At 40.8% G+C, this 27,218-nt stretch overlaps 1 protein-coding gene across 2 annotated transcripts in view; it reads left to right on the top strand.

Annotated features, from left to right (window-relative positions):
* GALNT9 (polypeptide N-acetylgalactosaminyltransferase 9) overlaps nucleotides 1-27,218 on the top strand; it is a 130,753-nt gene that overhangs the window by 90,952 nt on the left and 12,583 nt on the right. For both annotated transcript variants that reach the window (XM_059485333.1, XM_059485334.1), the window contains 3 exons: nucleotides 20,630-20,815; nucleotides 24,670-24,807; nucleotides 27,114-27,209. In XM_059485333.1, coding sequence (XP_059341316.1) covers nucleotides 20,630-20,815; nucleotides 24,670-24,807; nucleotides 27,114-27,209 — 420 coding nt within the window. The remainder of the gene's footprint in view (nucleotides 1-20,629; nucleotides 20,816-24,669; nucleotides 24,808-27,113; nucleotides 27,210-27,218) is intronic.

Here is a 27,218-nt window from a genome sequence, read left to right as displayed (position 1 = left end):
TTTTTGGTCCCTTAACAGCATGGTTGTAACATCACTAAACGTCATTTTACAGCAGGGGTGAAATTTGTTTTGTATCATTCAGCTGGAGAAAATGAGAGTGATGCTTCCTGCAAAATTTTACAGCCTTGGGCTGCTTTTAAAGAGTGTAAACAGAAATATCAGGTCTTGTTTTCCTGAATCCCTTGCATTTTTAGCTGAGTTTTGAAGAGCAGCTGGTGGAAGCATCAGTTCCCTGGTGGTTTTGGGAGAAGGAGGCACCTTGATAGGAAGTGCTGGTGTCCCTGTGAGAGAGGTTGGAGCTGGTCCCTCCTCAGCAGCAAGCCCTGACACGAGCTCTGATGTCCAGTGCTATCACTCCTGTGAAATATTAGAGAAATATTTCACTCCTGTGAGATATTAGAGCCTGCTAATTGCACCCAGCAGGTTGCCAATGCTGCTGCCAGTGCCCACAAGGTGTCTGCCACAAATGGGATAAGCACCTCCACCTTCTCCTGTGCTAAAAGCACTGTAAGGCTTTCAGAGGGCAAAAATAGAGTGGTGTCATGTACCTGCTCCATCTTCAGATCCCCACTTTAAAATTTCATAACTGACAAATGATGCTGCAGACTTTTGAGCAAATGCAGTGTGTGGTTCTTAGAAGGGCTTTTATCATTTTAAAGCCATGATGTTGCTCTCTGTTTTTCTCCTCTTTTCTTTCACTTTCACAAAGCAGATGCTTTATGTTTATGGGTTCAGTTTCTGTATTTCAGCTGATGAAAATGTATTTTGTTTCCTTCTGAGCACAAGAGTTGCCTGCCAGTGCCACTAATCACCTCACTAATGGCACAGCCAAGCACTTCTGTGTTTGCAGGTACGTTTTCCACACCAACAGATGGGCCAGGCTAATACACCTTGGAGCAAACTGTGAGTGCTCAAACCTACCCCAGGTGCTAAGGTTACCCACCAGGCAGGTGGGGTGTAAATGCTTTGGTTCCTCTCAGGGTTGTAAAAAGGCAAGGGGAGCTGGAGACTGAATCATTTCTCCTTCAAGCTTCACTGAATTCCCTCTTCTGGACCTACTTGAGAGCCAAGTTTTGCTCTCCCAGTACCTGATGCCACTTTTAATTTTGCTTAGGGAAACACTGAAGGAAGCAGTCACCCTGATGCTAACCTTGGTACAGACAGGGCCCATTCTGTGGCTAAAAATGGCTGAAAATGATGAAATGTTCACTGAAATGTTCACTGTGTATAAATGGTTTAAATTGCTGCCCTTAAAGATCAAAGACTTAAAGAAGAACAATTTACTTCATTTTTGGTGTAGATATCATCCACTGCAGACATAAAATACTGATTTGCCCTAATATGTGTCTTGTTCAAATTGCTGGGAGTAGTGACCATTTCACAGATGACACTTCAGTTAGGGGACAATTGTATTTAATGGTGTGTGCTCTTCCACTGGTGATGATCCACCCAGCAGAAGGAGTGAGGTGCTGCACAGTGTGCTGAAGCAGGGATTAGCACAAAGGGGGTCAGCATCTTCTTGCTGCTGCTAAAATGGGAAACAACAGCAGGTGGCTAAAAAGAGATGCATTTGTTGACTTTGAGGAGCCCCAGATCTGCCATGTGCAAACCAATAATCAGGGATAGCTGGAAGACCCTCACTCTAAGTCAACACAGAAAGCCCTGCCTAAATATGTGTGAGCAAATCATAATTTTAAAACTCTGATGTTGTTTTTTTTAAAAACAAAACAAAAAAATCATGCCAGGGTCTTTCAATTGCTGTGTATTTTTTCAGCTTCTGGTTCTCCTGTGTCTTCCACAGAAGGCAATTTTATTATCTGCCCTTTACATGGAGAACACTGGAGTGTGGGGTGTCTGGTTCCAAAGCTCTGCTTTTGACAGAGGCAGCTCCTCTTCTCAGGCTTACAAAAATGCCCTACCCACAAGGTTATGCTGCCTTCTCACACAGGTATATTATGCATAGTTAATACCCATGAAATCAGTACCTGAATTTTCCACTGTCTCTTTATCATGCTGAGGCACGTTCTTTTTTTCAGCTTCTTGCTTTAGAAAACACACTTTATTTTGGCTTCTTTCATAGCTTCTATTAGAAGTAGTCATGGTTTGATATTAATGTTTGCAGTGCTTTTGACACAGTCTAAAGCATGAATATCTGGAACCAGCTCTGCTTTGTACATTTTGTCAGCAGTTTAATGGCATTTCTCTTGCTGAGCAAGTGAATTTGCTCAGAATACAAAACGACTGTAATTTAAGGAAAAAAACCCAACTCCTGTGTAGCAACTTGCAGATGTGAAATATCAGAGAAGTGAAACAAGGCAGGATTAGGGGGGAGGGTGTTCCATTCATTGATTGGTACATTTTTTGCTATCTTAGCCTGCTTTTGCTAAGCTCAACACTTTAAACAAAATTGTTCAAAACATATCGCATTTATCAAATACTTCTTGATTATTGTTACTTTGGTTGTTGAGTTGTTTGGGGATTTTTTTCCTGGTCAGACACAGGATGTCCTTCAATGATTAAATGCCACATCTGAATAACAAATTAACCATGTTATCTACATAGTGAACTCAGAATTCATCAAAACAAATGATGAGGACTGTTACTTGTCATCTGAAATTGTGTAATCACAGCTCTGCTGCGTTGTGTTTTGATTAAGTGGAAGATGATTACACAGATCCATCTCAAAGAGATGCAAGAGCACCCAGGGCAGATTTCATTCCAGTCCTGGATAATAGAGGTTTTTGAGCACAGTTTTAACTTCCCACTCAGGCCAGGGAAAATTTTTAAAACCGTGCATGTGTTGAAGTCTGTGCACCCATCTGTTTCTTCATTTTTCTTTTCCAAATGAAGAAATGGATGATGGAGCAGAATATGGACAGGAGGGAATATGCAAATTTTGTTACCACAGTATAAAGCACAGATTTCAGATATTTAGCCAAGACTGAGTGTCTCAGGGCCACAAATTGGTTTCTTCAGGTTGCAGTATCCTGAGCTGGAGTGAGGAATCAGGGCTGGCATTTTCCAGCTTGGTTTAGATAACAGGGGCTGCTGTTCTGAATTAGCCTTTGAAGCAGTCAGAGGTTAGAATTGGAGCAGTTTTCTGTCCAGAATGAGGTCACTCAGAGGTTCCTACTTCTCTACAGTCATTATGACATCGAGGACTTTTTCTTCAAACCCTGAAGTGTCAGCTGAGAAACTGAGAAATGAAGTTCAGGTCTATTATCTGTACTATTTTCCTGAAAGCACAGGATCACCCTCTACAATGCTTCTCCATAAGATAAAAAAATAGTGTAGAAATTTCATTTCAGAGTTCGTTTCTTTTTCAGCTAAGTTTAGAAACATGAAGCACCTCACTAAATACTGAGCACAGCATCCAAACTACTCCAAGAGGCAAATTGCAGAAATATACCACTAGTTTTGTTATCAGTTGTTTGGTTTTTTTAATATGCTGCACTCATGGAGCATTCCCAGGTCCTGTTGTGGTAACAAATCAGGTGACAGGGGAGGATTACAAAAGCTGTTTTATTGGCCAGCTCCTGCCTTTAGGCTGGTATAGATTCAGAGAACTCCACCACAGTCAGTGAGTCAATGCAAAGTGACAGCAGCCAAACTGAAAGTGCAGTTTAGTGTCAGTGCCAGAGGAAAAAAGAGAAGGAAACAGAGGATATAGACTGTATGTCAGTGATGTATTGTGGGGCACACCTCCTAGAGAGCATCCAAAAGATGAGGCAGCTTTCAATGTAGAGCAGTGTTGATGATCGAGGTATGGGCATTTTCTCAGGCAAGAATGCTTTTTACCCTCTGTGGCTTTTGATGTTCTCTGGGAAATATTCCTTATGATTTTGTGAAAAGAGACAAATTGTTGCAGTGTATCAGACTGGGTACATAATGGAAAATTTTACTTGCACAAAAGGCTCATATAATTCACTTATGGCCGGGGTGCTTGTGAGTTATTGGGCTTTCAGATATGAGAAATAACCCTCATAAGTCATTGCTGCTATTGTGACCCATCCTCTTTTCCTTTACACACAGTTTTTCTTCCTTACCCTTCTTTCTAGCTGAAGCATATTACAATTATTTGATTAGATCTGTTACATGCTGCTCTGTGGAGCAAGATGATGAGACTGTTCTCCCAAGTGAAGTTCTGTTTTCAAGAATGCCAATTTCATCCTGAGGTTGTGTGTGCTATTCCCTGTTTAAATGAAACCCAAAAATCATCTCTTCCCAGAATTTTGCTAGTCAATGTGTGAGTGCTCCAGAAAGTTCTTGCAAGATTAACTCTCATTTTTTTCCATCTGTGATGGTTTTCAGGCACTTTCTTTAGCTGAACCAGGAGGGTGAGAGACTTTCTGTGCCTTTCCCAGCCTTGCTGTTCTGGGGAGCCAAGTCTGTGCCTTTGGGAAGTTCAGCCAAAGTAAAACCTGGCAGTGGGACAGAAGCAGGAGCTCTCCTTGCCCCCTCACTAGATTTGGTGCATTTTGACTCTCCCTCCATACCTGAACACTTCAGGAGGTTGTGCCTGTTGTGACAACAATTAGTAATTCTTCACTGATAAACTCTTGGTACCGCTTTGCCAAATCTGGCTGGGCAATCAGATTGTACCAGTGGGTTTGGGGGCTCTCTGATGTCCTGAGTGTCATCACAAATCCATGTCTGTGGCTGCTACCCACAGATATGGAGCTTTTCTCCCTCGAGCATCTTTGGCTTGATTTCATTAGCAAGAGGCGCTACTTAGAAATGTGCCGCTATCTTCATAAAGTTTATTAGGTATTAAATTGTTTTATTGGGTATAAAATTGGTTTAGAACATTACATCCCAGGCTACTGTAGCTATAAAGATTTCAGTGGCAATTCATGAGATTCATGGAGAATTAGAGACAGCAAGACTTCCTAGGTAAATCAAAAAAGGAAAACCCACCCACACTGTATGTGCTGCCTGAGGAGATGACTGCTAATGAGATAAGTGTGATGTACAAATCTGTTATAAAAAAATTACATAAGTTGGAAAGATAGCAGGTTCTTCAGTAGATCTTCTCAGGGGTGTTTTCAGGAGCACATTTACTCGTTCAATTTGGAGTTAAAAGGAGCTTTTAAACTCCAGAGGAGCACTGCAGTGAGAAGGAGAGACAGCCTAAGCAGGTTGAGGTATTGGCTGTGAATTGTTAACAAGCCAAAAACCTACAAGGCACTTAACCAGGCATTTAATTTTAACTGTGTGAGTGGTCCTGCTCTAGTCAATGGAATAACACAGAGCTGTGCAGTTAGGCAAGCAGTCAAGTGCTTGGCTGGATCTGGAACTACAGGCAATTGCAAATTGCTTTCCTGCCCTCAGTGAGGCCATGCTGCAGCAGCCAAGCATCACTTCCCAATGATCTCAAAGCATAGAAAAAGTTTCTCTTTGCATGTTTTCGTTATTTAGGCAGACAAGGTGCAATCTAAGGGTTAAAAATGGAGAGCATTTTGGAAGTAAGGTCCAGGTTGAGATAATCCACACAGGGATACAGATTTCATTATGTCTTCTTCTGCTACATTAAAGACCTACAAGCAGGAATTTCTTCCCATGCAGCTGCTTATTAAACTGTTTCTTGGCCTTCTCTCAGAAAATAGATTGGGCTTTTTACATCTCCTGCCATCTGCCTTGGGTTTGTCCTGCAGGAACACCTCAGGGTCCCTGGAGTCCTGAGCAGCCGCCCTGACGGCTGGAGGTGCCTTTGCTGCTCACACAGGGTGGGTTTGGGAGCCTCTCAGCACACCAACAGCTCTGCTGGTCGCTTTTTTACTTCACTTTTAACCTAGCATCATATAACAGCTGTCCCAAAGGTCAGCCTCCAAATAAAGTTTCCACTTTCTACCAGAGAGAGACATTTACAGGACATTTTTTTGTGAGCTGTTGTCACACAGCAAGCCCAGCCCTGGCCATGGTTTCTCCTGTTTAGTTATAGCTGTTATTTGCTGCCTACTCTTGAGTTTATTAATAAAAAACATGTTTATTAATATAAAACCATGACTGTACCACTCACAGGTGCAGTAAGTGTGTTCTGCTTGATAACTTTTGGCTTGCTGCACGTTTTCAGACGTGACAAGCAGAGGAAGAGGTTGTTCTTTTGTATCTTGGATTACCAGAAATTGATGCACTGTGCATTCATTATTTTTCAGCTTGTTAATCTCTACCTGTATCTCTTGCCCTGTAACTACAGTAATTCTAGTGTGAGAAATTTGAGGAAAGAAATACTGTTTGAAGAAATTCTAATTCTACAATCAAAGGATCATTAGGCTGAGTTTAGCCTAGTCTAGGAAGCTTGCCTGATTAATTTTTGTTACAGAAAAGTTTTGTATCCCTTATAAACATTGGAAAAGCAAAGTTTGCCAGTTGATGGCCTTCCTTTTGAGCTGTGATATTTTCTTCCTTCCTGATACTCTGTGAATTTGATATACAAGGTAAAATTCCCCAACTTCCATCAGGCTTCTTTAATTAAACTGGCTAATGAAGGGCCAAGTTCCTGACCCAGCAGCTTTCAGAGAGCCCCCATTTCTGTCTGAGGTTTTTGTTAAGTTTTAGAAGATGCCTACTCTGACTGCAAAAATCCTCAGAGCAGTAGAGAATTTGCCACAGTGGGTCAGCAAGCTGTTCAATTTATAATCATCTTTGTTGTTTAAAAAGCTCCAATTTATTCTGAAGTCAGAATTTCTCTAGCATGATCTACCAATTATTAGATTTCATTATGTCTTCATCTGCTACATTAAAGAGCTACAAGCAGGAATTTCTTTCCATGCAGCTGCTTATTAAACTGTCTCTTGGCCTTCTCTCAGAAAATAGATTGGGCTTTTTACATCTCACTCTATTGCACATTTTTGAGGTTAAAAAACACACTTCTGCTATTTAGGAGGAACACTAGTAAATACACTTAATTTGTCAGAGGAAGACAAGGACTTTTTCTTGTCTGTTTGAGCAAGTTTAAGCAAGTTTGAGCACTTTGCAAATGCAGACATGGTTCAGGTGTACCTGCAGAGGTTTCTGGTGCTGCCTGGCTGCTCCTTTGGGCGCTCCAGGAGCAGCTCTGGGGACTCTGGAAATTTCTGGAAATGCTGAGAATTCCCTGGGGCCCTGGCCTGGCTCACCTGGGGCTGCCCAGCTCCTGTCAGAGCACCAAGGGGGATTTCCCTTCCAAATAAGGAAGGTGAGAAAGACTGGGCTGAACACTCATTTTGAAATACTGAGCAGAATTGATGTTTTCCAGCCAGAAATCCTGCAGAGTTCTGCTAATGAGTAACAGCTCTCTGCCTGTTCCAGAGACTCACCACAGCTGGCTGTGTTAGGATAATTTTTTGGCTAAAGATTTTCAAAAATTGGGAAACCTGAGCTCATTTTTCTAGCTCTGCTGTAGGTTCAGATTTTACTTTGAATAAGACATTCTCTTTTTGTATATTTTTTTTTTATGGCAGATGGAAGGAAATATTTATTTCTGTCTGTGTCCATCTTTCAGAGGACAAAATGTTCCTGGATAAATTCAAAATGCATCTGGATAGGCTTCAATAACTGCTGCCACATTAACAGCCACAGTAATCCTCTTTTAAAAACCTGAAATTTACCCTTTAACAGGTCCATGCCAACATAAATTACAGTTGGGTATTTTATTTTGTTTCCAGCCAAGCTACCAGAAATATTATCTCCTCTTCATCTTCATTCTGAGACACAGATTACCATTTGCCTAAACCTCAGCTGCTTGCTTAGCCTTCCCAAAAATGTCAAAATGGTGGAATATATTATAATATATAATATATAATATGTAATATATATATTATATAATATGTAATATAAAAGATATGATATATAATATGTAATATATAATGTATTATATATAATATATATAATATATGGTGTATAGTATATTATATATTATATAATATATAATATATTTAATATATTAGCTATTAATATATTATGTGTTTAAACTATATATATATATAATATATATATTAATGATTATTATGTGTTTAAACTAGACTGTATCATCTTGAATTATAATTTCCCCAATTTCTGGAGCATTTGCACAGCCAGCTCAAGCAGCAGGGATGGGGGAATATGGAAGGCAGGGGGAATGACCCAGGACTGGCACAAACACATCTGGGATCAGGTCTTTACTTGGCCCAGCCAAAATAAACCACCCAACCTCCAATTTAGTCTGAGCAATGGGACACAGCACACAAAGAAAGCAGCAGAAAGGGCTTTTTGTCCTGTGCCTCAGGGTACTTGAATTACTCCTTTAAACACAGCATCCTTCATGTAAAAATGGCATTTTTGCTCAGCACAGTTCAGTCAGAGCAGGAGCTGCTGCTGAGCTGGTTGGCAGCAGGTGACAGAGCCAGGGGAGATGGGCAAGGAAAGAGTTGTTGCCATCAGTTGATAAGGCTGGAATCCCTCTGAAAACACAAGTGGTAGAAGCAGCAGAGCATGTAAACATTGACACAGGGCAACAAGGCAGGATTTTGATAGAGTGGACACTGTAGTTAGAGCTAGTGAAGAAATCCCCAGGGGCCCTGACTGTGGTTATTGCTTTTGTCTTATTTTATCTCTGTAGAGGTATTAGCTGCTTGTGACAGCCTGACTCTGAGAAGATGAAAAGAGATTATTTAGAGACAAGAGGACAGACAAGTGGCTTGTATTCCATGTTACTCACAGCAAACGTGCTCCAGGGCAAAATTAAATGAACTGCAAGTCCAGAAAAGTACCTTCAGAAAAATGATGTAAAGCTATATTTGTTTCAGATTTTCTTGCAGATGATAGGCAAAGCAATGCAGCCCATGTAATTGTTCTGTTGGTTTGGTTTTTTTTTTTATCATCGATCCCATTTTACCGGAAAACCTTTTTTATTTTTTTTTCTGACAAAATTGTATTTAGGTTGAATAAGAAAGACTCTTGGTAATTTCTGTGGCAGCTTAGAATGTTTACAACAAAGGCTCCACAAATAAATAGCTGGATGGAACCTGGAGCTCAGTAAATGAAGAGGACTTGTGACCCAGCAGGGATAAAACACATCAGCCATGTGATGAAAGAATTACTTAACCCTGTGGCACTCTCTCTTTCAGTTCTTGGAAATTCAGGCTTTAATGAAGAAAAGTAGCATTTAAAGATTACTGCCATTCTACAGAAACAAAAAATTACTGGAGTAACAGAGGAGGGGTTTTTTAGTCATTTATTTTAGCCAAGCTGAAGTGCATATTCTGATGTAGAAGTACAGGCACTGACTGGGAACATAAAGTGCTGTGGGTCACCATGTAAGCTCTGAATTTATTCTAATGCAGGATTTTTCTGGTCACATCTGACATGCTTTTAGGGTAAGTTTTGTGCTGATACAAGTGAAGAATTGTGATAAATGACTTAATTAGGGAAGCTGTGAAAAGGCAAAAGGTAAATGTTAATGCCTTCTTTGTAATGAACTAATGATTTTTTTGTCTATAATGGGACATTTATTTGCCAAATAATTTATCTGAGAAAGAATATAGATTTGGCAAGGAAGTGCATGTGTTGAGAAAGGAGAAGCCATTCTATTACATCCTCAAAAAGGTTATTTTCAGATATTGTTGAAACAAAATATTTTGCTGGATCTGAAATGAACTTTCATTCCATTCCTTGAGTTGACAAACACCTTGAAATGTCAAGCACCATTTTGGTTCACTTTGAAACCATATCTGTATCTCTATATATTTAACTTCTAGAAATCTCTTACAAAGAACATCCTTATTTGCTCAGCACTTTTAGAATATGAGACACTATCTTCCCAATAAGCTGAAGCTAATATTTGCAGAGTTCAATTGTGAGGACAGTTCTAACTCTTGGGAAAAATACAGCCAAATGTGTGTGTGTACTTTCACATCCTTATGCTAGATGGAATGTGGCCTAGGTACCTTAAAGAATAAAAACATGCCTAGCAAAGTCTTTTTTATGTCACCATTGATAAACTTCTGTTGGTTTCGTTATACAATCACAAAGCGAACCCACCAAACAAAACAATTTGTCAGCTAAAGCAAACCCTAATCTAAATCTTTGCAAATGGAGTAACTGATCTTGAAGAAATGAAGTTATAAGAACCAGTAAAAGGCTGTGGCTGGTGATACACCTCACTTCAAATTTCCCTGGAGAGGCAACAAATCTACAAACCTGACAGCCTACTTTGCAGTCCTGGAATTTGGAGGTTCTTTAGGGAGCTGTCCATCAAAATCACAAACAGCCTTTTTCCTTTGTGTTTTACCCAAATTGCATCCCCTTAGCAGCTCTTTAGGTGATGTACAAAATAGCTTCGTTTGTCACTCATTTCACAGCCTATGATTAATGTTAATATCTGTCCATTAATAGCAGCAATAAAGCATTTAAGCAGAGTGAATCACTAGGATATAATGGCACTTTCTTCTCTAAAAGTTCCTTTTCTGTGCCATTTTGAGTTTTCTCTGAGGTATCCAGAAACCACTCCAGACATCTGCTGTCTGATAGTCAGGAAAGTCAAAGCATGTTGTAACAGACTCACCAGAGGGGGTTTTTGCATTTTCACACGTTCTTTTTGCAGCTCAGGTAGCTGCCAAGGCTGCTGGGGCCTGGGTGAGAGTGCAGTGTAGGCAGAGGCATTTTTCAAGTTTCAGACAAGTTTTAAATCCCCTTTTCCAGTCCTTTGTGGGCATTGCCTCTCCTCTGGCACTTTCCCATTGCTCTGGGAGGAGAATATTAATCATGGGTTTGTCATCCCAAGTAAATAAGCATTCCCAGTGAAAGCCATACTCACACACATCTGCATCTGATGTTTATTAAGGATTTGGCACTTGGTGTGTAAAACAGGACACAGCTGAATTCAGTAATTGTGTGTTGTTTCAGTAAGCAGGTGCTCTAGCTGAACTTGTCCATTATGAGCAGGTGATGATTTGTGAGTTTTTTAAGTTTAAATTGCATGTTTAGTTTGCTGATCTAATTCAGAATGGGAGTGTGGGAAGGGCTGGAATTACTGTAATGATTTGTCAGTACTTCCATACTTACTGATATTTTTCTTATTGCTCACCTCAGATGTTTACTAATTTTCCTCTGGAGATCAGTTTTCAGTGTAAATTCCAGTTTGATTTCTGCTGTTCAGGGCACAGAATGCTTTAATGTGGTGTCACCAGCCTGGCTGGGCTCTGTGCAGGTGAGGGATGAGTTCACACAATTCCTTACAGCAGGATTATCTCTGCTGTGCACCTACAGCACCAAGACCTAGCAAGATTTATGGCACTATTAAGGATGAGCTATCAGGTAGATCTCCTGGATGATAATAATCATGGCTGTGTTCCTACAACTGCTCCTGCAGGAAGGTCACAGAGGAGGAGCAAGGTGGAATTAATGCTTTGAAAAACAGGAGTGCCCCTTGATCCTCAGGTGAGTTTAAAGAGATGGAAACAGCCACAGGTCCCTGAGTGCCACACATCCAGCCTGAGGACAGTGGGTCCTGCCATTTTTCTGCCATTTTTTCCCATTTTTGCCTCCCTTTCTTTCCTTATTTTTGGTGTCAGCAGTGCCCTGAAGATGGCAATGGAGCAGGAGAACTCCCAGCTCTCACCTTGTGAGTGAACATCTCTGCTGGTGCATGCCTCAGGTGCCAAAGTTTGAACAAATCAAACCTTTTGTGCTTCAGCCACCAAGCAGCCAGGTGACAAATGTCCATCTGTGATGGCCTCATAGAGTGGCCTCTGAGCTCCGTGTGACCACCCATGGCACTGCTGTATGCCCCTAACACCAAGTTCTTGAGACTTCTTGTAACCATGTACAAAGCTGAATTTCAGCTGAGACATCAGATGTTTTCATGGGCTACAATATTAGTAATTAATCTGAATTTGTAGTGTTCCTGCCTTGGAAGAAGCTTTTACTTTAATAGCCTTTTTTTTTCTTTTTTCTTTTTTTTTTTTTTCCCTTTTTTTTTTTTTTGAAAAATGTTATTTTAAGTAGATCAGCATGCTGAAATTTGCATCGTAAAAGATTGTTTTGGAACAAAGCAGGATCTAATGAGCATATAGCAAATCCCTTGGCTCTGCAGCAAAGCCACAATAAGCATAATAGCTCTCACTGAATGAATCCCTTGCAGCCTAAAAGCTCTTTTCTTTAAAATGAAATAGCAACCCTGCAGGATTTAGTGTAGACAATATGCAAAGAACATTTAAGGGTCTGCTGTGGAAAGAGAAAACAAATGAGGATGACTCCACTTAGGGTCCTTTGAAAAGACCCTTTGTGATCACTTCATTAGTCAGTCTGTTTCAATATTTTCTCATTCAAGAATGACTTTATTCTAATTGAAGCATCAATAAATCCCACTCTTTATTCTTCCTCCCTGTGGTCTCAGCTAAAATGTCAGGAAGCATTTTATCATTTTTCAGCCTCCTTACTGAAGGCTGAGCACACAGTAAGTATTATTTCATTAGCAAAAGGCTGGAAGTGTGAATTACTGGGACAAGAACGTTGAGAACTCACTTTGGTGGAAAAAAGAAAAAGTTTAGCAACTTTTATTTTCCATTTTCCCTCTGGCTTAGCTTAGGTGACAATTGAAGGGAGATGCTGTTGCAGGGTTAATTTTGTGCTCTTCAAGAGATTTCTGCGGCCATGTGAACACCTCTGTGTCAAGCAAGCATCCCTACTCTGACCTAAGGTATTCTTGCTGATCTTCCCCTGGCATCTGCCAGAGATTAAATGTGGTTTGGAGACTGCTGCCATGCTCAGTTTATCTAATGTTGGGCATTTTCTGTGGCATTGAGTGTGTCCTGATCCTGTGTTCCAGCTGCTGAGCGGAGCAGCCAGCATTGCCTGGTGCTTTGTGCGGGTTAATAAAGCACTGTCTGGCAAAAAGGGGTATTTTCCTAAGAACTTAAATGTTGCAGGAGCTCAGCTGCAGATTTTCTCATGTAAGCTTAGTGTACATAAGACTTTATCCCTTGCTGGGGTTTGAACTTAGAGGGGGATTTTCTCTATGGTCTTTTGGGATAAGTGAGGACCAAAAACCTAAAGCAATCTCATGAAGGAGATGTGAGGAACAAGAATAACAGGCTGGTCTTTATTGTTGTTTCATATATCCCATATAGATTTTATTTTTCCAAGGCAAATTTGTTGAATTTTAACAGTTATAGTACAAACAGGATCTGTGCTGGCATATTTACAGAAATGACTGACAGTGATTCTATTGATTTGGGAAAAAAAAGTTGAGTAAATTTGTAAGAAAGCAGAAAATTATTCTCATCAAATGCATTCTGAAGGAATACATTATGAGAAGCATCTGCCTGGGACAATTATCAAACTGCATTAGAGACACCAAATTTCATTTACTTTATAGAGGAAAAATGATTTGTGCTTGCAAAACACAACATATATGGATGGTACTAGACCAGAAGAAATCTGCAGTCTCTTTTAGACTTGAGGAGAATTCAGAGAAAATGGAGTTATTATCTGTAGTCTATGAACTTTGGGGGTTTGCCTCAAAGCATTCTTTTTCCTACGCCTGTCATTTACGTGGTAGGAGCTGTTAACATCTCCTGGAGCATTTTGAGGTGCCAACATTCATTAATTTGCAAAGAAAAACAAGCCTTTGCAAATGAAAACCTTTGGCTGTCCTTTCTCCCTTCTCCCATTCCTCAGTGCTTGCTTGCCTACCAGACCCTGAGCAGGGATGTCAGGAGAATGGAGCAGAGAGAGTTTGTCCAGCATCTCTGCACTGACTGAACTTCCCCAGCAGGAAACAAGGATTCCTGACCCACCACCACCTTTTGGAGCTTGGGGTATTTTATTCTTTGCCATGTGGAGTCTGTGTGTAAAGCCCAGTGTGGCACAGGGAAATCTGCCTGTGCAGGGTCAGGCTGCTCTTCTTGCTTTGAATGAGTTTTCAATTTCCATCCTCCATCAGCAAGGCATTTCAGAGACTCTGGAATTTTCCTTTTAGAAGAGAGATTTGCTTCTTCCCCACACATGCTCTTTTCAAATGTGCATTACCCTTTGTAAAAGTTGTGCAAAATATGGGTTTATGGAGATGGGATTAGTGCTTAAAGCATATGGGACATTTTTAATATCATTTTAAATCCTATCTCCTCCCTCACACGGCAGCCAGTCTATTAATTTATCAGCCCTGGTTCTTTACACACAAAGTTTATCTTTACAGCAAGATAGCAGTTGCTGAGTGTGAGTTTCTCTAGAACATGTTTCAATTTCTTCTTGCTTATCTGTTTGCCTCTGTGAGAGGGTTAACAGAAGGGTTTTATCTTCTCTCTGTTGTCACATCTGAGATCTTAACTGGCTTGAGGTTCTGTGTAACCTCTAAGAAACATGTGAAGGACAGCCTCTAAATTTGCTACTGAAAAGCCACCAGACAAATATAAAACATGTATGTGTTGAGTGTCTCATTGCAAGAATGTTATTGCTCCACTGCCTTTTTTTTTTTTCTGAAAGCAAATACCATAAAACCCTGAGGGATCAAAGCTAAGAGGTCAAAGTCCAGAAAATTCTAACAAATTTTAAAGGCTAATCAAGTATCTGAAAAAACTCTTTAACTTTTCTATAAAGAAAAGGTATCAGAGTCTGCCATGAAATTCACTTTAAATGACTCTGCATGAGAATCTTACAGCACACTCTTGAGCTCTATTGTAATAGTTGTGGGAAAAGCAGCAAGCTTCCAAGTATTCCTCATTGGGACAACTGAAATTTTGATAAAAATAATAATCATGAAGCAGTAATACTAGAGCCACACATATCCTAAAGACTTATATGGCTGCACTTCTCTATCCTTCATATCTCTTCTTCTCTCTTCTAATTAAGTTTTTGCTGTTTGAGCCAGGAAAAAACCATGAGGAGAGCCCCAGGTGAAATGCAACCCTCCAAAAATCATTAGTGCAAAAACACTGCCCTGTGTTTCCAGCCTTCCAGGGCAGGAGTAAAGGATGGGTACTGACACATGCAGGGTAAGAAAACTCCTAATAAGAGAATTAGCTTTCATATTTGAGGTTTTGTCACACTCCCTCTACATCTGCTGTGAGCAGATTATCTGCAAACTGCTTTGAGCAGGAGTTGAGAGCAAAAAGGAGGGATTGTCACGGGGTCAATGTCAGGATCAGTCAACCAAGGACCCTTGTGGCTCCTGTAATTTGAAAGCACAGGTCAGAAGTTTATCCTGAAACTTCTGACAAAACAAAGATCTGTGGATCTTGAGATGTGATTTCTTCCTTTGTTCAATCTCTTTTTGGCAGCTGAAAGTCTCTATGATGTGAGCTGGTTTGTCCCACTGTGGAAGGATTTTTGCTCTAGAAGTACACATTAACTAGCACAGGCTATTTTGAGAAGTGACAGTTGGGACTTTTTTAAAAATAATTATGGCTGCCTTTAAAGATGGTGATAAAAATGCAGTTGATGAACAAAACGGGAGCATGTGATTAATTTTTCCATATGATGTGTTTGATTATGACAGCTCCCCAGTCTCTAACAGCTTCCTATGTGAAGTGAAAAACAGAGAGAGAGCACTTTATCTAGCACAGCTGATTAAATATGACTCTCTAGGCAGCTCTGGGAATACATGCAGGAGAGAATATCCATAAGATTCCATTAGAAAACAAGAAAATGTCAGGCTATAAATTACTGTGAAAGATCAGTTTTCAGTGAGCTACATAAATTGTCAATATCAGAGATGCAAGAACATTAAGTGTGCAATATTATTATTAATTTTTGGGTTCTATTGTGGCCACTAGAAGAGTTGGCACATCCCTTAAGGTTTGGAGGATAAGTTCAGAGCTCCCTCTTCTCTCTGACTGAGCACCAGGGTGTTTAAGCTCCAAAATTCACAGCAAGGTACAATGTTCTTAAGGCCCACAATCTTTACTTCCAGTGTAGGTTTTCAAAGTCAAAACTGTCTCCCCAGCTTTTTCTTCGTACTGATGCCATTTTTATTTTTACCTATTGATTTTGCTTATGGTGAGATCATCTGTACCAAATTAAATAGTCCTGTGCAGTCACTCCAGTGTACACAATAATGTGATATTCAATTTACAGAGCACCAAGTCCACAGAGAGGGAAGAGCCCTCCCTTTAATTAGCAAGAGCCTCTTGGGACCTGCAGCTTCTCTCTTGCCAATGGCAAATATTAAATCCCAGGAATAATATTTTAAATGCTAAAAATGGCAAATATTCAATCCCAGGGTATTTCTGAGCTCTGACATTCGCTCTGCAGGACATGATGCTGGTGGAAGCAGGTCTCACCTGCAGGGCAGGAGAACACATCAGCAATGTTCTCTCTATGTATATTGCCAAGATTTAGGAATTGATTAGCCCAGCTCTACTTCCTACTTAGTGGTGGCCACACTTGTTTAACTCTTTTAAACTTTAAATTTTTTAAATCCTGATAAAGATGATTTCAATCTTCAGCAGAAAGTACTTGTGGGAAAACGCATTTCCTTGGAAAATTTCTTCTCATTTGGCAAGAATTAAAGCTTGGCACCTTATTAGCCTTTCTAAATAATGTCCCCAGCGTGCTTTCAGAGAGCTTTGCTGATGCACAATTGAGGCCATGGTAGACAAGACATGGCCTCATCTCAGATTTTCTCTGATGCATAAAATGTGATGTCCAGCTGGCTGCTGCATAAATAAACATTTTCCTGTAGGACAGCCACACCTCAGGTGTACAGGAATAGCTGATAATTGGTGTCAGTAAATCATTATAGTGCAAGCCACAAACATAATCACTCAGTTTGTAATTTACTCCTGATGGGGGTACTTGTTCTTCTCAATACTTAATATGTCTGTTTATGGAAAAGTTGATTGAGATAATTAGCAGTAAAAATGCTAAGGTAACACGGCTATGGTAACATTTAAATTGCCATCAATTTTGTTTATAGCAGCCTAAAGAGCAGTGCTGAAATTAGAAATTAGCTACAATTAGCAAATAAATTGAGTGTCTCTTGGAATTACTTGATCATGTCTTAAAATGTTGCACAGTGAGATGCTCACAAAGGCAAAGCTGAGTCCCTGGGCTGCTCAGCTGCACCAGTCATGGAGAACACATCTTGCTTTGCTGCTGCTCCTGGCCTTCCATGGAGCCTGGGATGTTGCCCCACTGTAGAGGTTTGATGACTACATGCTGTGAAGCCAAAAAACCCCAAAATTGCTCTCAGGGATTTGCCTCTGCATGGGGGAAAAGAAGGCAGAGTGGGGTTTTCAGCGATGTGCAGCCTTGTGGGCAGCAGCTCAAGGACTGTAACCCTTCCACCAGTGCAGTAAATAAACCTTGAGGCACACATTTACTGTTGGCAGCTCCACATGAGAGGAACAACTTGGGCTGGAAATGTGTTGTTATCCCAGAAGATGAGGCACAGACACAGAAGGCAGTTTTCTCTGATTGCCTGGAATGTGTCTCTTTGGAGGGCCTTGGGCATCGTTTTATGTTCACAGTTAGAAACAGTTTGCTTCCCCCAGTAAGGTTCTTTAAGGACCCTGCTTGATAAATGTTTTACAGAGGCATTTAATTATTTCCTGGCATAATTTCATAGTTTGATGTGGAAGGAAATGTGTTGTCTGCTACTGTTAAAATGGGTCATTAAGTGCAGTTTTGAGAAAGAAAAGAGGATGGGAATCAACAGCTCAGGATCAGCTGCTGACTCACCTCTCTCATACAGCAAAAGTTTTCTCATTCTTTCACCTTTTGTTAGAAGCAGACAGGGAATGATTTTCTGCCTTTCAACTCTGTGTCCAGAGAGGAGAAGGTGAGCTGAACATCTCATCCTCCTCCTTCAAGCACAAGTCCCGAGTATTCATCCAAATCTCACATGATGGCTCTCAGCTGCTGGGATCTTGCCCAGTTTTGGATGTACATGTTTGATTCTACTACAGAAACTCTCCTATTTAGTGTAAGTTTAAGTTATTATTGGGCTGGAAAGGAAGGAGACAAGATCTTCACCCTGTACTTAGCCATGTGCTGAAAGGATGTGAGGATACTGAGTCATGTCTGTGCTCCCCTGAACAGCACCTGATCCTCAAAGTGAAACAGGAGACCTTGTCTGGCCTGGAAAGAAATTCCCACAGCTGAGGAGCTGTGACATTTGTCTGGGATGTGGAGAAATGGTGGCATGATGATGTTCACCTGGTGATACACATGTATCTGACTCCTGCCCCTGTGCTCTACACCCACTTCTCTTTCTTTGGGATTGGAAATACCATTCTTACCCAGGGAAACATCCCCTGCTGGTGTTAAAAGTTGCATATTCCCAGAAAGAAAACCAAGACATTTGGGGTAAATTTCAGCATCTTCTAAGGAAGAAGAATTTCCTTGAGTATTTTCTGGCTGTTTCCTTTCTTCTTTCCTCCTCTTCAGCAGATGTTGGATCTTTAAAGAGCAAAATCAGGCTGAGGGGAAAGGGAAGAAGTGACTGTCAGGGAAAAGCAGTCCCAGGGATTATGGATGGGGCAGTCACACCACAGGCAGACTCCTACTGAGGGCTGAGCACCGGGATCAGACAGAGTGAGAGTTATCTGGCCTGAGGCTGCTGCTGCCTTTTTTATTGTGCTTCCTTCAAAGCCAGGTGTCTGTGCTCCCTGTGGATTTCATCTGTGGAGAATTTATCACTGATAAATAACTGTTTGTGTTGAATTTACAGATGAGCTAAACTGTTTTCTTTAATGTTGCAGTTTAGTAGCTTTTCGTTTTCAGGTTTGTGCGAGCGCTGGCATTCAAAGGAAATAAATCTGTCACTCAGATAATGTACTTGCCCTTGGTACCAAAATACATAAATAAGAGTTACAAGGTCATTAAGCATATCAATAGAAAGAAAAATGTGCTGTGCATTAAACAGCTGACTTCCAGGTTGGGTTGGGCAAATAGCAGTATACTAAAGTGTACTGCTCATTTCTCCTTCTGATTGTGAAAATCAATTAATTCTTTTTCTTTTTTTTTTTTTTTAGCACTTTCTCTTTGCACTGGAAACCCTCAGCACATGTCAGTCCAAATTTATGAGCAGTGTGTTTTTCAGTGTATTCCATTTATCAAATGTAAATTTCAGTAGCTAGTGATTTACTATGGAGCTCTTTGGAAAGCAGCAAGTAAATATTACCTAACAAAGTATTAAAAAAAGAAAAGCCAGAGCAGAGATTTTATTTGCCACTTCCCAAGCACTTTATCTTTGTCCTTGAAAAGGCAGGTTAGGTGGAGAATGCCCCAGTATAGCTCTGGTATGCATTTTAATGGAAATGTGTTTTTATTCTCAGTAAAAGGCAACCTTGGAAAGTACTGGATTACTGCTTATATTTTAATATCTTTCATTTTCAGACTTTTCTACTAGGTGCAGACCTGAGGGAGCTGGATCCATAAGCCTCCCACACTGTGCATCACTCCAGATCTTGCTGATGCAAAGAGACAAGTCCTCATTGTCCCCTGCCGTGGAGTTCAGACAGTAAACAATCAGCAGGGAGAAAATTGCACACTGTGGGTTCCGTGGTGTCTGGGCAGGCTGGGTGACACAGTCTCCACTCAGCCCCTTTTAGCCCTCTTCATCAGCTCAGGGCCACAGAGATAAGACGATGAGAGCCCTGGAGCACCTCTCCTGTGGAGACAGTCTGAGAGAGCTGGAGATGTTTAGTCTGGAGAAGACAAGGCTCTGGGGTGACCTGAGAGCCCTTTCCATACCCCATTCATGTGTCAAACACAGCCAGATGACACAGCTGGTTTTTGTAGAAGTTTCAGTAACACTAAATTAAAATAGCACCCATGACAGAGGTTACCACCTCGTAATTTATTCTCTGCCTGATGGTCTCAAGAACAGTGATACTGTGGTGAAGGACTTGTCTCTTTATGAATTCTAAACTTATGTACCTAATGCAGCCATCTGCATCCCCTCAGACCCACCTGCCCTGTGCAGCAAGGGGAGAATTGGATGATCCTTTTGAACTGACTGGCAAGCACCCTACACACAGAACAGAAGCACTTGTGTTGCCTCTGGAGGGGAAAGAGAAGCCACATGGCTGTTTCTTGGGTTTCATGTTGCTGAAATGGCTCCTGAGGTATTAAAGTCTTTTTTCCCAGCCCTGTGCTTGAAGAAGTCGGGATTCCTTAGCTCTGGTTTTCAAGGTTGTTTATTTTTCTTTTATCTAATACTTTCTTTTTTGGACCCATTGAGGTCTGTCAAGCAGGTCGGGTTGAGACACACTGACCGCCCTCAGGGTGGTGTTATCTTTTTATACTAAGAACTACATGTACTTTGTTTACAATAATTTTCCAATACCTATCACCTATGTTAGACAGTCTGTCTCTACTTTAAACCAATCCAGAGGTGTCACCATCACAGCAGAAGATGGAGAACAAGAGGAAGGAGAAGAAAGACAGGACATGCCCAGATTCCTCCATCAGGCCTCTTGAACCCTCATTCTAAATCCCCAGAATTCTACTTTTTCACCCTGTGATAAATTCACTAACATTCTACTCAAACCCTTGCTTGTAAATCTTCACACAAAGTCAATCACTTTTTTCATGGGCTAAAATGGAAGGCACATGCGTCTTTGACTCCGTGCCAAGGTCTCTGAGCCCCCTGCCAGTGTGTCGAGCCATCCAGGGCAGCCAGAGGCATGTCCTGGGTTCTGACAGATGGTTTCTGTGCCTCCCCCAGGTGTGGCAGTGCGGGGGCAGCATGGAGGTGCTGCCCTGCTCCCGCGTGGCGCACATCGAGCGCACCAAGAAGCCCTACAACAACGACATCGACTACTACGCAAAGCGCAACGCCCTGCGCGCCGCCGAGGTCTGGATGGACGACTTCAAATCCCACGTCTACATGGCCTGGAACATCCCCATGGCAGTGAGTACAGCCCACACTTTCTGCCTGAACACAGGCAGAAAGACAGAGCTGTTCCTAATTAGCTCTTGGAGTGAATGTTGAAGTGTTGTGGGTCCCCAGGATGAGGTGCAAGATGAGAATTGACTCCAGGTTCTCTGAAGGCTGATTTATTATCATATAATATCATATTATATTAATAAGAAAATATAATATACATTAATAATATACATTATATTAAAAGAAATTATATACTATAACTATACTAAAGAAAGAGAAAGGAGACATCAGAAGGCTAGACAAGAATGATCGTAAAAACTCGTGACTGACCAGAGTCCCAACACAGCTGGCTGTGATTGGTGAGTAATTAAAAACAATTCACATGTTTGGATAAACAATCTCACATTCCAGAGGAGTAAAACATAGAGAAACTGAGGCTTCTCATCTTCTCAGGAGAAAAGTCCTGGCAAATGGATTTTTCAGGAAATATCACAGTGACAGGTGAAGGGTGTTACTACAGCTGCATGAAGTGGGCAAAGCTCAGGGAAAGAGCTTTGGAAAGTGAATGCTCAGTATGGAGAGTTCTGCCAGGAGAACTTGCTGCTTCATCTAAGTTTAGTTGTGCACTCAGTGCTGACTGTTGTATGCAGTGACACAGATTTATAATTTAACCAGAGGAAAATGTCTCAGGTTTATGTGCTCCCCCAGAAGTCGTTAATTTGGGGCACCGTTAAACTCTGAGGTGTTCATATGCTACAACAGTGGGGACAACAGAAATGTCCATAAATAAATATCATCATTCATTGTGAGACTCAGTAGACCTCACCAGCATAAAAAACGAAGTATGCAATAAAAGAATCACACATTAAATAGTTTTATTGTCCACATGCTGAGAGGTGCAATGTGGGCACGTTCTGCTTCTCACTGTGCATATGAATTGTAGATGGCATGTGGGGGCCTCAAGGAATCCATGTAATATAAATATTAGATAAACTGTAGGTTCCATTTATCACTTAGCTCTGTAAGTATATCACATGCTACATCTGCACTGAGCACAATTCTTGAAGAAAAGAGTTTTATGTTATATCCCAGCCAGGTGGAAGCTGGCTGTTGGTATGTGCCTTGGCTGTGTCTGCATCCAAATTATTCATGCGAAGGGGCACAGGGAGAGCAGCTGAGGGGTAACATACACTGATGTGTAGGTAAGGATGGTTTAGTTAACCCTTACAGCAGGGGTTTGGCCAGAGCTGAAGGAAATAGGAACAGGAATGTTCCCATCAGAACAGGAAAAAATGCAACCCCAGAGGTCTCTGGGAATATTCAGATATGACCTGGAGTTCATCAAAGTCATGGGAGTCTTGTCTAAGACTTCATTAGATTTAGTCTGTCCTAAACACCTACTCATACTTTGGTACCTGGTTAATACATGAAACCCCATTTTCTTTCCCCTTACAGTTTTAAAAATACACATTTTAAAGGAGCAATGTTTCCTCTTTGTCCATTTCATGTGTGAATATGCCAGATATTTTCACAGCTCTAAATTCACTCACTGCTGTTCAATATGGACACTCTGTGCAATGTGTTTTTGGTGACTTCTTTTGGCACAAGAGGTAATCGCAGAGAATTATTTTGCCTTAACAAAAGGCAATACTGCATCACTTTTTCCACACAAGATTTCTGTGACAGTAGGAGGAAGGCAGTGCAGTGTCCATTAAAAATATATGAGCATTTTGGCCCTGTCTGAACACATAAAATACGCTTGCTAAAATGGTCAGTTTTCAATTAGGAGATGAAAAACTAACTGTAAATTTGCTTGCTTGATGACATGTGCAAATGAATTCTGAGAAAAGATGATATTTAAATAAGCATTTACGCCAAAACATGATTTCCTTTAATCTCTCTGAGATTACTTATTGATGCAGTTTTCTGCACTGAGCTACACAGCAGAGCTTTTAAAAAAACCCAGGCACATCTACAATAAAAGACATAAAATCAGCAGAAGTACTGAACATTAAAATTTCCTTTTCATAAAATAAATTGATTGATTGATAAAATGTACATCATAAAAATCAGCCTATTACCTCTCAGGAAAAGGAAGCTGAGAAAAGTTGGTGTTCATGACATTATTCAATACAGATGACAGAAGAACTGTACTTTTGGCATAAGCCATCACAAAAATCTTCTGCAGGGGAATTAGAAACCTTGCTATCTGGTTAGAAAGAATATATCCACACAGTAAATCCTGTGGACACCTCAGTCTTGTGCCATCACACTGTAACCTGCCCATGGTGGCTGCAGCTGGCACAGAGGGTGAGCACAGCTCAATTTGTTTTCATAACTGCTCCATTTGCTGCTCTTGTGCTCTGTAGAAACAGCACTGCAAAAAATGGCACTGTGTTGCCTCATTTTAAATAGGGCAGAAAAGAGGCAGGTAAAACACATGCATTTTCCCATACCACAAAACTGACCCAAATTACTCTTCTATAACTTATATTCTCAGCTTCTCCATATTAACTCTTATTCCCACCATCTTTTTTACAGCTCACAGGTTATTAAGAATGTGTGCATAATGTTTTTCTAGATCAGCAGATGGTTTTGGGCACACCTGCAAGATCATGTTCCCATAACCTTCAGCAGCAAGTCAGCGCAGCTTTATTCCAGTTAACCAAACACTTGGTACATCCCCACTTATGATTTATTCCTCGACAATTTTAGTGATAAAGGAATCTTACATTGGATGATTTATTGCACTGAGTGCCTCAGAGGATTGCCCTCCCTCCACACAGCCTCAAGTACCACGTAAATTAACATTCATTTGAATGGATGCTGCACTGAGGGCTCCTGACAGAACGTGCATCAGCAAGCAGCAGTGAGCACAGCAAACCCTTTATGTGGCAAATAGGAAAACCTGTTCAGTATTACACTTGTATTCTCTCCTGAAAACCAGGCATCTGTTGGGGATCTTAATAAACCCTGAGCTAAGATTTGCTGCTGTCTTGGAACCCTGCATTAGAAACAATCTGTAGAATGTACAGATATTCTTCTGGAGGAAAAGCACAAGGCACTTCAGAGAGATCTCATGCAAAACTCCCCAGTTTCAGTCCATTTGATTAATAGAGTGTCAGAAAAGGTTTTTGGATGAGGTAACTCTTACTGTCTTAATGTTGAACTGTGATGATTTATAACACTTTAAATCAACAGACTCTAACTCAGGACTCAGCAGTTCTAAATGGCTGGCTTTGTTCATATTAACTTGAATCTTCCAGCCTGTGTCTTTCATGGGATTTGTATTTAAATGTGAATTAAATTCTGAAGTAGAATTATAAAGGTTTTGAGTTTAACTGCATTCTATGGCTCAAGTCTGCAGTTCTAGTAAAAACTGAATGCTGTTCTATATGAATGCTTACTGGAGCTTAATGATTTTTGAGTAGCTTCACTTTGAAGTTTTAACAGATCTGTTCTGACATCATTTACTTCACTGAATACTCAAATCTCTTACTGGAGTGAGCATGACCAAGCTGCCATATTTTAGATCAGAATTACTGCCTAAATTCTAAATGAATCTGAAAACAAAGGCTTCAGGATTGATTGCAAACACTTAGAACTGCTGTAAGTAAAAACATTCTTATTGTATTCTTATTATTTTGATTTATTTTGGGGTTTCTTTTGTTCTTTGTGCTCCTTTTTCCACTGGCTTTCATTAATATTTATTGTCTGCACTCAGCACCAGCTGTTTGGTGAGCTGCTGCTTACAACAAAAGCAGGAAAGGAGGGAAATACAGCTTGGTACACAAAATGAACTCCAGTTTGATTTCAGTGAAGATAGCAACCATAAAGCCAGCGCAGTGAGATTTCTTTATTCTTTTTCTGCTTTGCAGAACCCCGGAGTTGACTTTGGAGACGTTTCTGAACGAATTGCTCTGCGACAGCGACTGCAGTGCCGGAGCTTTAAGTGGTACTTGGAGAACGTGTACCCTGAGATGAGGGTTTACAATAACACAGTCACTTATGGAGAGGTACAGCATGTCTTTGGAAACACATCACAGCTGCACTCGAGCACTCCTCTGCTTTCAGAGCTGGCTATCAGGATGTACCGAGCAATTACACATCAGCACAGCAGTGGTGACAAAAATGCCCTCCCCTCCTTTTAACCAGCACTAGGGAGTGTGGCTTTGAGAAGCCCTGTTCCTTTTGTTGGAAGGCAGCAGGTTGTAGGGACACAGTCTGGGGTCACTGGGCGTGGGGCTGTGGCTGAGCCCCATCCCCAATGGGCACAGCTGTGAGGAGCAGGTGAGCAGCATTGGAACAACGAGCCATGGAGTGCCAGGGGCACTGAGCAACCACCAAAGGGAACAGAGGGCACACAGGGGCACTGCATCAGCATGAGGGGATAAATGGTTGGGCTAAAGAACAAGAAGGGCAGGTGTTTGAAGCCTTCTGAAGTGACCTGATGTTACTCTGTTTGGGTTGAAGCCTTCTGATGTTGTATGGTGATATTCTGTGTATCATAACTCTCTCAACAGTGACCTATGCTGCAGCACAGGTGAAGTCATCCTTACTGACAATTACACACAACCTCCTTGGCTCTCATTTTAAAACACTGAGACATAAGTTTGAGCCAGTCATTTTCCCAAATAAGATGCCACAGACATCATAAAGAAAACATCAGTGGTCAACAGAGCTCAAATAATTGTCTACATGAGCCGCAATTAAATCTGAAGCCAATATATTTTCCCACGAGACAGCTAAATGGAGACTGTTCCTTTCTCTTCCATTTGATTGACTTCATACAAAAATAAGTCAGGCACTTGAGACATTGATACAAAGTGGAAGTTTTATTCCATAATATCACTTTGCATCCTAATATAACTATCCCCATCAGGAACTGAGAAAAGACGTTGAGTAAATTCAAGAGGAGCTGTTGGTATCTGTCAGCTCTGAGGAGGTCGTTAACAGTGAAGAACATTGGCAGAAGTGCCAATGTTGTGTCAATTATATCAGACCCTGAGCAATCTGGGCTAAATTTTGTTCCTCTTGAGCTGTCACATAGAAGATTATTGAGTCAAACAGGAAGTTGAGTGACGCAAATATCAAATTCTTTAACATTTTTAATAGAATAAAGTCACACAAGGTATTTACCTGTTATAAACCAGCCTAGGTCCCTTTCAGTCTTTAGGCTTCATCCTAACGACATCAAGCTGTTGTAAAGTACTTCTGGGTATTTTCCTGGAGGAAAAGATGTCTGGATTTTTGTGAGGTTCAAGAAAAATAAATGTATTGAGTAGATGTAAGACAGATTGGGACAGCAGTAAAAATATATTTCCTAGTGACTCACTTCCCCTTTTTTTAAAGCCATCTCATAAAGCTGTCTTCATCTTCTTTAGCCTTTATAGCCCCCAAGCCATAAAATAAACCTCCTGAAATTTAGTTGTTGGTGGGCCCCCTTATCCAATTGGATTCCCTGTTATGCTTGTACACTATAATATGAAGGAATATATACTGATTTTTTCCTGACACCTTATGCAGCAGCTGTTTCTAAATTATGGGGGTCCTCAGACAGGTACTTCACAGTCTAAACCAAAATTGACCTGTTGAGTCTTTTGAGGTGTCTGTCTAAATAACTTCTTATTTATGATATCTCTAAAGTTTTTCTATGTTCGAAATATGTGTGTAATGCTTCCAGCCTCAAGAGAAAGGCTGGAAGTGTTTTCACAAGAGCTCCATCCTAGTTTTTATAGGCTTGTAAATTCTTCTTGTCTAGGAAAGCACAGGAATTTTTTACTTCCTTGGATCTCTGAACTTGTGCCCTTTCATAAAATGTGCTTTATGTCACTTCTGTACATAACAATGTACTATATTTTTAGTTCAGATAAAAATTTTTCACATGTTTTTTTGATTTTATATCAGCAATAGGAAGAAACAAAAGCATGTCACATCCAACACCAATCCTGGGTAGCTCCTATCCTGTTTGTAAAGTCCCATTCTCAACATACAGGGTCAAAATTTATGTTTGCACGTTGACAATTTGGAGCAAAACTTGGCCTGGGTGAATTTTAGGAAGTTCTGATCCTTGAGTAATTGCCAAAAATGTACCTCTGACCCAAGGTGTGTAAAGACAGCAGGTTGTCCAAATAATGTCTTTTCCTGGAGCAGATTCACTGCTGGTACTCTGTCCTAGCTGAAGGAGAAGAATGTGTCCCTCAGAGAGCAGTTTTACATGGTATTTTTATCAGGAGCTGTAGCACAGCTGAGATTTAGCTGGGCTGGACTGAAATGGGGATTAATTTCCAGCTGAAGTGTTTTCATTCTGATCTGGTTCCAGGTGCGGAACAGCAAAGCCAGCGGCTACTGCCTGGACCAGGGGGCTGAAGAGGATGACAAAGCCATCCTTTATCCCTGCCATGGAATGTCCTCCCAGGTAAAGGGT

This window comes from Ammospiza nelsoni, chromosome 18, assembly GCF_027579445.1.
Source record: "Ammospiza nelsoni isolate bAmmNel1 chromosome 18, bAmmNel1.pri, whole genome shotgun sequence".
Lineage (NCBI taxonomy): Eukaryota > Metazoa > Chordata > Aves > Passeriformes > Passerellidae > Ammospiza > Ammospiza nelsoni.
The sequence above is the reverse complement of the archived record's forward strand: the minus strand, read 5'-3'. Positions and strand labels throughout refer to the sequence as shown.